This window comes from Pipistrellus hanaki (genome assembly GCF_964339955.1).
Source record: "Pipistrellus hanaki genome assembly, chromosome: 15".
Lineage (NCBI taxonomy): Eukaryota > Metazoa > Chordata > Mammalia > Chiroptera > Vespertilionidae > Pipistrellus > Pipistrellus hanaki.
In genome coordinates this window covers 17,878,095-17,890,175 of record NC_140517.1, presented here as the reverse complement: position 1 = coordinate 17,890,175, position 12,081 = coordinate 17,878,095, and the positions used below count along the sequence as shown (strand labels likewise).

Here is a 12,081-nt window from a genome sequence, read left to right as displayed (position 1 = left end):
AGTATTCTACAGAGTACACATTTCTAATTTTATTTAGAAAGCAATAAAGTGTTATGAATTCAGATGCAAAGAATGATACCTACTTCTGCAGTTTTTAAACAATAAAGCAGGGGTCCTCAAACTTTTTAAAGTGGGGGCCAGATCACGGTCCCTCAGAGAGCTGGAGGGCCAGACTATATGAACTACTAATTCCTACTGTAATACCTCGGCTGTGCTCACTGCCCAAAAAACCTGGCGGGCCGGATCAGACTCCTCTGCGGGCCACATGTGGCCCGCGGGCCATAGTTTGAAGACCCCTGCAATAAAGTAAAATGAGCACTTTCTGTTTTTAAAGACTACACTCACAAAATTGATTTTTCTTGAGCCACTAGAATTGTATCTTTTCTTTTACTTGTTAGAGCATTTTCATTTATTGAATCCATCCATCCATCCATCCAGACTTCTATTGAATGAATTTTTTTATTTTTACTTACTAGACAAAGACTTTATTTTCTTTTATTATTTTAATTTAAATCTTTATTGTTAGAGTATTACATATGTCTCCTCTCCCCGCCCACCACCACTGACCACTTCTATCCCCTCCCCCAGGTCTTCACCACTCTATTGTCTGTGTCCATGGGTTGTGCATATATGCATACAAGTGAATGAATCACTCTTGACCACAAACCTGGTGCGGAGCCTCAGGACAGGCACCGATGGCATCAGTAGCTGAGTGAAGTGTTGGTTACAGAGTCCTCCTTCTCCCCTGGATTAGATGTCTGCCTATATCTCCAAATCTGTACTGATCTCTCTTCCAAATGCTCTTCTGCTCACTGTAGATGCCCCCAAGCCTCCCACAGGGGACACCTATCTCAGGTTTGATGAATACGGGAGCACAGGGAGACCCAGAAGATCAGCTGGGAAGCCACAAAAGGGCCTGAATGTGGAAACCCTTGTGGTAGCAGACAAGAAAATGGTGGAAAAGCACGGCAAGGCCAACGTGACCATGTACATCCTCACGGTCATGAACATGGTAAGGGGGCTGTCAGGACTCCAACCCTCCTGGCTCTCTGTGACAGCTGGAAAGCATGGAACTCCCCGCTCTGGGCTGACTAGGGGATGCAGCCATGTGTTTTTCTTGAGAGGAAAAAAAAAAGTGTTGAAATTGGCTTCATTGCACATATATTTGGTACAACTAAAGCCTTTAGACATATGAATATTACTAATTAATTTCCCACCGCCTCAGTTTTGGAAACTTTCAGATTTTGTTTTTGACTTTGCATGTTCCAACAGGTTTCCAGCCTATTTAAAGACGGGACCATTGGAAGCGACATAAACATTGTTGTGGTGAGCCTCATTCTTCTGGAACAAGAACCTGTACGTGGCAAACTTCATTTATTTCTTCATTCAGAATATACTTATTAAGTATTTGCTATGTGCCAATCTTGTACTCACTGGTCATTAGAAGTTTGAATTTGAAAATATGCTGATCCTACTCTCAAGAAAAGTACAGTCTAATAGGGTTGTATAGTCAAATAATTAAAACCTCACAAAATAATTATCTGCATGTATACATAATATATGTGCATATATATATATATATATATAGACACAAAATATGATTAATTATGCATATATAAGATGAATACAAATATAAAATATAAATTTTACATTATATACAAAAATATAAATATTTCGTAGGTTTCATAAGGAAGGTGCATTTGGTAATAGCTTTAAAGGTAAATTGGATTTTGCAAGTTGGATAGGCTGGGTAATAGCAGGTATATGCAAAAGGATATTTTGAAAATAAGTCATTGGAAAATTCTTAGTAAGCCTACTGTCTCCCCTGCACCGCCTTGGGTACATTGAGAATAAACAAGGAATATGTAGCTTCCCTGACTGATTACAGTGAAGTACAAGACAAAGGCATGGGGCAAATTATACAATCAGAACACTTAATCAAGTGTTACATGGTTGTTTTGTAGTATTTTGATGTTAAAAGCTTTCTGAATTGGGGATTACCAATTAAACTGGCATATATATATATATATATATATATATATATATATATATATATTATTTAAGAGAGGAAGAGAGAAATATAGAAACATCAATGATGAGGGAGAATCACCGACTGGCTGTCTCCCACCTGGCCCTCACTGGGGATCGAGCTCACAACCCAGGCATGTGCCCTTGGCCAAAATCAAACCAAGGACCATTCAGTCCGCAGGCTGATATTCTCTCCACTGAGCCAAACCAGCCAGAGCATAAACAGACCATTTTTAAAGTCTCCTGTTGCTTTTTTATCTTTATCTATAGCCCCAATAATGAGCATGGAAGGCAGGGAATCAGAGACAAAAGGAAAATCAATCTAATTGCCCGAGGTTAACAACTTGTCAAATGATTCTTGGGATTTTAGGAAGGAAGCAATGGTGTGTGCTATTTGGGAGACACTTTTGTCTTTAACCTACCACTTAGACCTACCTCAAGGACGTTGAAGCCCCAGCATCCTAATTCACTCAGAGTTGATTATCTCTAAAAACCCTCAACTTGACCCAAGTCAATCACTTAAACATTTTGATAAAAAATTATTATTTAAAAAAAATATGTCTTTATTGACTTTTAGAGAGAGAAGAAGAAAGACAAGCACAACACATCAATTCGCTGCCTCCTGCACACTCCCTACTGGGGATCAAGACTGAAACCAGGCATATGCCCTGACCAGGAACCTAACCAATGACCTCTTGGGTCATGGATCGATGCTCAACCACTGAGCCACATGAGCCAGGCCAAAAAAAAAAAAAAAAAAAAAAAAAGAATTTTAAGGGTAGATTCTACCTTCCCTTTAGAAGCTTATAATTGTTTCTTCCTTCATTCAATGAGCTTTCATTTGACTGGTTGGTTGATTGGTTGAGTGTAACCTATGATATGCCAAGCCCTTTCTTGGAAATTTTGATATAGGAGTAACTGAGCTATACTCAACTACATTTCTCATACTCTATTGAGGAGGCATTGAACTTTATCACCATCAATTTACAATTATATTCTAAAAGTTATAATACTTTTGTAAAGGTGGTACCAGCAAGAGATAAACAAGGATATTGCTAGCCAATGTCAGGTTCCTTGTTGTAGAGATACAATTGACCATAAACTACATTGAAACTCTAGTTACTTTAAATATTGTGAGCATTTACCTGAAGTAGATTTTAGGCATTTTCTTCTTCCTTTTTTTTTTTTAACCAATTGTCACCAACCTTAGCCCAAGTTTTTTCCTCTACTGACCTTTCTCCCTAGAAACATTCTGTTTCTGTGTTTGCCTGTAGAAATGGAATGATTCAACGTTCTCATCTCTGTGACAAATTCACACTCTGATTTGTGTGGGTTTCCCATAGGGAGGATTATTGATCAACCATCATGCAGACCAGTCTTTGAATAGTTTTTGTCAGTGGCAGTCTGCCCTCAGTGGAAAGAATGGCAAGAGGCATGACCATGCCATCTTACTCACGGGATTTGACATTTGTTCCTGGAAGAATGAACCATGTGACACTTTAGGTATGGTATGAACAGATGCTTTACACACACCCCTGGTAGCTGAAAACACAGTATGGAATCTTCCTATCGGGTGGGTGGCCCTTATGATCATTAATAAGGAGACCTCATATTTAAATGGCGGAGTGTCCTCACTGTAACCTCTTGTGAGTATTGTTCTATTTAACTGAGCTCAGCATGGAATGGGGAGCCCACTTATTTTCTGTGTTTTTCTTTTTAACTCTATTGAGGCTCATTGAGGCATGAGATGAATTATTTAACTAGAGAAGCTGTGGTTTATTCCATAAGCATCATTACTGCAGAACTGGGTGGGCTAAAGAGAATGTGATTGGTCTCCATGGTACTTAACTGTGCTCCTTGGTAGCAGTGTCTCCTTTAAAAAGTTACTTGAGCTTTAAATGTCTTAGGCCTTCTATATTTGTACAAGACAGTGAGTGAGCACTAATGCTTTTACATCTGTACTGTATTTTCTAGTCTATTCTACTGCATATAGTAGGGATTCATCAATTTGTTTAATGAATTGATGCTCATCTAGATCAATATAGATGGTGATGGTGGTGGTAGCAATGGTGCCATCCATGATGCATGCATTCATTTAACTGCATTTAACACTAACTGGGTACGTAGCCTTGCTCTACTGGTTATGAGGACTCAAAACTTGGGAGAAACTAAAATCGTGTAGTTAAAGATACAAACAAGAACAGGCTTGAGTGATTTATGACTGTTCTTAGGAGGAACTAGTTTTTGGAAACAGGAATATTTATCACATTATAGTGAACAGGAGAAAAGTTAATTTTATCTATTTGCATTACGTAGGCATTTTCATGTTATTTGCCTTAGAAATAGAGCAGAATGTGTTTTCTCTTAGAAAATAAACCTGAGCTATGATGTTAATACCCTGTTTCCCCGAAAATAAGACAGTGTCTTATATTAATTTTTACTCCCAAAGATGCTCTAGGTCTTATTTTCAGGGGATGTCTTATTTTTCCATGAAGAAGAATACAGTACACATTTATCGTTAAATGAAAATAAAGGAAATTTATTACCTGTATACGGTACAGTAGTACGGTAGTTGTCAACACAAACCAGACAAACTGTGAATCCTACAGTATCAAGAATTTACTCATTTATTCAATGACAATCATGTCATCATCTTCTGGAACATCATCATAACAATCCAATTCCTGAATTTCCTGGTGAATTCCTTGTGACTCCATTTCTTTCAGAATCAGTGGACCAAATCTCTCATGTTTAGCCTAGGGGGGGCCTTATTTTTGGGGGGATGACTTATATTTCACTCAGAAGGAAACCTGTAAGTAGGTTTTATTTTCAGAGGATGTCTTATTTTCGGGGAAACACGGTACTACTGTGAAGTGAGCATTTTACATTGGTTTAACTATCATTTCATCAGCTCCTCTGATCCAAATAATAAACTGAGATAAGGCATATAAATGTTCTGTGACTTACTGTCCTATATGTAAAATGAGAATTACAATATTCAATTTCAAAGTGTTATTAGGAGAGTCAAGTGATGATCATATCTTTAGAAGAAAGAAAATAATAAACACTGTATTTATCTGTTTGGACAGGAGAGAGAACCATATACCTTTAGTGTTTTCCTGCAAATAAAACACCCCACAAAAACAAAAACAAAAACCACACACAAAAAGAACCCACAAATTAATAAATTCATTAAACTAAAGCTGCACAGAACATTTGGAGCACATAAGAAATGATGAGGTATCTGTGTGTGTTTCCTTTGGACTAACATTTGAAATTGATCTTTCAATAGGGTTCGCCCCCATCAGTGGAATGTGCAGTAAGTACCGAAGCTGTACCATCAATGAGGACACAGGGCTTGGCCTGGCCTTCACCATCGCTCATGAGTCAGGGCACAAGTAAGTGACTTTGTATGAAGCCTGTGATCCATTGACATTCCCCGAATAATTACTATTGATATAAGTAGAATACCTAGGATACATCTGTGTAAAGCTTAGAATAGTGTCTGACTGTGTGAAGGGCTCAGTAAAGGCCACTGTGGATGTTGCGCTTTTTAAACAGCAGCATTTAGTAACCACATCACATTCTGCAAAAACCAACTTCAAGTTATCTAGTAAAGCCTCTGGTAACTTAGGCATTTGCTTATATTGTTTCATGTTTTACTGAATATACTTTTAGTTTATTATAATAAGGAAATAATGATGGAGACATGTAAATTCTCCAAAGTAATGGCATGCTAATTGTTTAAACACTTTTGATGCATATTCTAAATATTCTTATAGTTGACATTATTATAGGCACTTTTGTGAGAATATAGTTAGGAATGATGAAACCTAAGAGAAATGAGATGGATATATTTTAGGAGGCATATGATCTGATATGGATACAATTCTACAGAGAATTTTTAAATATTATTTGAGCCACAGCATCTACATTGGAATAAGCATACTGCTTTGCAAAATGACTATTTCACAGGCAGGCTCTTTGGATGTATGAGTTTAGGATTGTTTGTGTGCGTGCCTTATATTTGACATTTATACTGAATGTTCATTTTCAGAACATCCAATGAATTTTTGACTTAAAAGCAAATTCATCTATTCACAACTATCCTATCTACAATAATAGAGAGGGGATATGCTAATTGACTGTCACACCCTCACAAAGATGGTGGCACCCACAGCCAATAAGGAGGGAATATGCTAATAGATTGCTACACCCTCAAAGATAGCGGTGCCCACAGCCACAAGATGGTGATGTCCAATCCCTTTAGCCCTACCGGGGTGGCAGGCATGCAGCACAGCCAGGCCCGCTCCCAGGTGCGTCCGGCCGCTCCACATGTCTGCCTCCAGAGTCCCCCAGTCCCCTCAGCTGCCCAACCACCCAGGGCCAGCCCCAGGCACAGGCAAGCCTCAGATGGCAACTGCCCAGCTGCCCAGGGCTGGCCTGAGGCACAGGGAAGCCTCAGATGTTTGCTGCTCAGCCACCCAAGGCCAGCCTGAGGGATGACCAAATGACTGAACAGTAGGCTACGTGGGGTGACCAGGCCAACAGGGGAGGGTAGTGTGAGGGGCAACCAGGCTGGCAGGATGGGAAGTTGGGGTTGACCAGGCCAGCAGGAGGACTGTTGGAGGCAACCAGGCCAGCAGAGGGGACAGCTGGAGGCGACCAGGCCAGCTGGGAGGGTGCAGTTGGGGAAAACCAGGCCAGCAGTGGGGGGAGGGGAGGACAGTGAGGAGTGACTAGGCTGGCAGGAGAGTCAGTTGGAGGCAACCAGGCCAGCAGGGGCGGGGGTGCAGTTGGGGGGTGACTTGGCTGGCAGCGAGGAGCAGTTAGGGGTGACCGGGCTGGCAGGAGAGGGGCAGTTAGGGGCGGTCAGGCTGGTATGCAGAGGCAGTGAGGGGTGATTAGGCCAGCAGGAGGGCAGTTAGGGGCGACCAGGCAGGCAGGCAGGTGAGTGATTAGGAGCCAGTGATCCAGGATTGTGAGAGGGATGTCTGACTGCCAGTTTAAACAGGCAGTCGGACATTGCCTAAAGGGTCCCAGGTTGGAGAGGGTACAGGCTGGGCTGAGGGGACTCACCCCCCTCCATGCATGAATTTCATACACCAAGCCTCTAGCAATTTATATTTGATATTTTTGTGTTAGTCTCTCGTGAGCTAAATTTATTATCTCTAGAAATTTGAATCTTGACCATACTGTTATCTAATAGTTTCCTAGAATTTTATGTATATTCACAATTGCTTTCATAGCAAGATATGAATGAATCAATTTTACTATGAATGGCGGTGGTGCAAAAATGCCGATTAGGCACAAGACCCCTTTGTGCAGAGCAGGAAATAAAATATCTGTGAATGTCAAGTGTATATCTAAATTTGTCTCACCATCATGAAGTCCAAATTAACAGGTCTCTCACTTTTCAAAATACTGGCCATTAAAATCTCGACTCATTCTTCGTTATAAGTTAAAGTAACCAAAATTGAAATCCAACATTTTAATAAGGAAAAACAAAGACATTCTCCAGATGGAGTGAGGAAAGAATGGTCAGAATTAGAAGAAAGAACAGATATAAAATAAAATATACATACTCATGTTCTAAATAACATAGCCTTATAGGGGTAAATTTTGAAACAGACATTTCATGACATTTTGATATGCCTTTTGACATGTGCCAAGGAAAATGTATATTATTCTCTAAAATGCTGTTAAATCAAAATAAATTAGAAAATTTAGCATTTTGAAGTTCAAAATTCAATTCAAACTTGATTTTATTATGTTCATAAAACTTCAGTGAAATGCTAATTTAATTACCATTTCCTCTTTAAATAAAGACTTTCATCTCTCCTCACCCATTGCCATCTGTCTGATTTTTACCCTTTCCTCTGGTTTTGATATATAAATTTCCTTATGTTTTTGACTTTCACAAATATGATTAGAAGGAGTGTCTCCCAGATCAACTCCTTTAGTCTCCTGGTTCAGTATAAAGAAGAGTTGAATTGAGCAAAGTTGAGGAGAAAATGCTTTCTCTATTTGTTGAAGTAAATAATATCTATTTGTTATATATATACTATATATATAATATTTGTGAATCTGCCACCTCTAAATAGCGGGGCATTCCCTGATGGTGTCATGGTGTATAGCCGTTGGGGGTTACCTGCCTGATCAATTGAGAGGAATGTTAGGAATGTAGCTAGTTGTAGACACAATAGAATCCCATTTATGGTTGCAACACATTATCTATTTACATTACATTGTAGTATGCTATCTGGTAGAGGCTACCTTCAAAACTTAACTATATAAATAAGATTATATCAGAAGAACATGTTTATTTACACAGGAATCCTATCTGCTTCATAAAAATATTTTTTTCCAGAGGCAAATTCTGCTCCTTTATTATTATTTTTTTTTGCTTTATTTAAAAAAAATATATTTTTATTGATTTCAGAGAGGAAAGAATAGGGAGAGAGAAATAGAAACATCAGTGATGAGAGAGAATCATCAATCTGCTGCCCCCTGCTCACCCCTTATTGGGGATGGATCCCATAACCCAGGCATGTGCCCTTGACCGGAATTAAACCTGAGACTCTTCAGTCCACAGGCCAGTGCTCTACTCACTGAGCCAAACCAGCTAGGGCCAAACTATGCTCCTTTAAGTAATTAGGTTAAGAGTAATCTAAGTTAATGATAAAGTTGATATCTGTCTATTATCTGCCCCTCTAGAAGAAACACAAAAAGCTTTCTTGTGAACTGAGCTTTTTAGAGATAATTAAAGACAGTTATTCTCCTATCCCCTACCACTTGAATATGGCCTGAAGTAAGCACTTTGTGGTGTGTGTATTACACATGGATATGTACATCACTGTCATGTTCATTCTCCCAGTCAGGAGATTTGAGAACCATGTAGATGTAATGTGCATGATTTATAGGGAGTAAACCACCTAAAATTATTTTTACTCTGTAATTGCTAAAACCTTCTGTGTAAATGGGACAAAGCAATGTTTTCTCATAAAATGCATTCAAAAGAAATCTTTTATATGCCTTCAATAAATGGGTTCAACCACTAATTTGTAAAGAGGTTTACGATTTAATTATGACCAGAGTTTGCGATTTCAGCTAATGAATGGGTCACCATTACAAGCTTGTGTCACACCAGCTGTATGCATGAACAGCCCACAGCTTTCCATCAGCTTCTCTCTGTACCTACCTCCTACTCACACTAAACTTCCTTACCATAGTCCCACGAATGGTGGCAAGGAACTTTGCTATTTGAATAAAAAGGAATTGGACTCTCTCCTCACTTCAGTTTAGCTTTAAAAAGTCTTGACTAAAAAAATTTCCCCCTTAAAATACCATTCTTGGATTCTTTTGTGGCCAAGACATACTATAACAAAGCTGTCAGCATTATTTAAAATTTTCTCCATGAATTTCACAACACTTTATGTAGTAATTCATTTTTTGTCATTCCCTTTTCTTAAAATCTTTTCTTTTTAAATATATTTTTATTGATTTCAGAGAGGAAGGAAGAGGGAGAGAGAAACGTCGGTGATGAGAGAGAATCTTATTGACTACCTCCTGCGCTCCCCACACTGGGGATTGAGCCCACAACATAGGTGTGTGCTTTGACCAGGAATGGAACCATGACCTCCTAGTTCAGTGGTCAGCAAACTCATTAGTCAACAGAGCCAAATATCAACAGTACAACTATTGTAATTTATTTTGAAAGCTAAATTTTTTAAACTTATACTTCTTCTAACGCCACTTCTTCAACATAGACTCACCCATGCCATGGTATTTTGTAGAAGAGCTACACTCAAGGGGACAAAGAGCCGCATGTGGCTCACGAGCCACCATTTGCCAACCACTATCCTAGTTTATAGGTCGGTGCTCAACCACTGAGCAACACGGGCTGGGCTTTGCTTAACAACCTTGCTCACTCTGTCTCCCTCTTGGGCTCCTGGATTCTTAGGGCACCATTTTTCTTCTCTGATTATAATCAGGAAAGCGGGTTGTTCACAGAAGGCTTTGTTGTTTGCTTCAGCTTCGGCATGGTTCACGATGGAGAAGGCAACCCCTGCAGGAAGGCTGAAGGCAATATCATGTCTCCCACACTGACTGGAAACAATGGGGTATTTTCATGGTCTTCATGCAGCCGGCAGTATCTCAAGAAATTCCTTAGGTAAGACAGGCCAAAGCAGGGCTGCTCCCAGGTGTGGAGTGGTGCCAACGAACAGTGTTCAAAAAGTGTGAAAACAAGTGTGCAGCGGGAATATCTTCTGGCCCCCCAGTGAACAGAAAGGCTGACACATTCCAAAGGCTGACACATTCTGATGGTGGTGATGGTGCTGGTGGTGCTGGTGGTGATGATATTGTTATTGTTGAAAAAACAGATGAAAAGCCTAATACTGTGCTGTATGCTCTCCATATAATGCCTCACTCAATCCTCACAGAAATCCTATTATTTCCTCATTCTCGAGCTGAGGAAATGGAGTCTTAGAGAGGATAATTGTGTTGCCTAAGGTTTTGCATCTTATGTCTGATAGGACTCCAAGCTCTGTGCTTATAACTATTTCTCTTTATGACCACCAGAGATTGCTAGATATATGGGCTTTTCACTGTGACTAATTATTTTAATCTGATTAATTGATTTGGTTTAAGAGTATTAAAAAAACACTAAAATGGTATGCATAATTTTAATTAATGGAGATTGCCTTGATTGGCTATTTTTTTTTTTTTTTGGAATGGTTGAGAGCTAGTTCTAGATCCAAAGAATATTCAAAGAGGATGATAGCTATGTAAAACTTATTTTATAACTAAGAACTCTTGCATTATGTTAATAAAGTGTGAATTACAAAGGTAGCACTACTTGATTCATATTAAATGATGAACCCAAAGTTGAAACTCTCTGTAAGTTTCCTTTAATTTTATTTAGCAATAACACGTATTTGACTATTTGACCATTGTAACAGCACTATATGGATATATATATATATATATATATATATATATATATATAATTTTATATGCATGTAGCTATATCTTATTAATCTGTGTTGACTCATAAGAACTCTCAGGTTCTAATCCCTCTCCCTTTGACCAGATGTTAGGGAATTTAAACATTTCCTCGGGAACTGATATTGATGCAGTAGTTTCCCCTTCTCTGTGGTTTTAGATACCTATGGTCAGTCATAGTCCAAAAATAATAAATGGAAAATTCCAGAAATAAAACAATTTAGAAGCTTTAAATTGCTCCTCATTCTGAGTAATCTGATGGAATCCACTCCCTCCCGCTCAGGATGTGAATCATCCCTTTGTCCAGCATTTCCCACCGTATACGCTACCAACCCCTTTGCCATTTAGGAGCTGTCTTAGTCATCATCAGCTTTCAGAGAATGTGAGAGTTCACATCCACATAATTTTTTATTACAAAATATTTTTATAGTTCTATTTTTATCACTAGTTATTGTTCATCTCTATGGTGCCTACTGTATAAACTTTATCATATGTACATATGTATAGGAAAAAGCATGGTATACATGTGTAGGGTTCAGTACTATTCATAGTTTCAGGCATCCACTGGGGGTCTTGGAACACATCTTGAAGAAATGGGGGGGAGGGACTAGTGCATTTGTTTTACCTGTGCCACTGCATATTATTTTAAAATGTTTGTAGGTTTAGCAATATATACAGCACAGTCAAAGCTGATTCAACGTTGATGTCTAACAAATGATGTCCCCCAAAATAGTGAAAAATTGACAAACCTTTGACTCACAATAAGCTCTATCACATAGAAGATTTTCCTTTTAGTCATCTTAAATCTATAATTTGGTGCCTGAAATTATTTTTTCTACCTCATGTGAGAATAGATATTATACATCAAGGTCAACTTAATACACAGGGGGCCGAGGAGGAGAGTAAGTTTATAGTTGTTTGTATGAAAAGTAATACAATAATTTAATATTAATAATACAAGAATAAACTCTGTTTTGGGTATTCCCAACTATAAACCTACTTTTGCCTCACCCTGTAGATAGAATTTCCATTAACTATGTGAAACAG

General features: G+C 38.7%; 1 protein-coding gene across 2 annotated transcripts in view; it reads left to right on the top strand.

Annotated features, from left to right (window-relative positions):
* The window catches only part of ADAMTS18 (ADAM metallopeptidase with thrombospondin type 1 motif 18), a gene marked incomplete at both ends in the record, with an annotated part of 122,521 nt that overhangs the window by 58,502 nt on the left and 51,938 nt on the right, over positions 1-12,081 (top strand). For both annotated transcript variants that reach the window (XM_084905342.1, XM_084905341.1), the window contains 5 exons: positions 819-1,012; positions 1,273-1,356; positions 3,372-3,531; positions 5,321-5,426; positions 10,064-10,201. In XM_084905342.1, the coding sequence (XP_084761468.1) occupies positions 819-1,012; positions 1,273-1,356; positions 3,372-3,531; positions 5,321-5,426; positions 10,064-10,201 (682 nt within the window). The remainder of the gene's footprint in view (positions 1-818; positions 1,013-1,272; positions 1,357-3,371; positions 3,532-5,320; positions 5,427-10,063; positions 10,202-12,081) is intronic.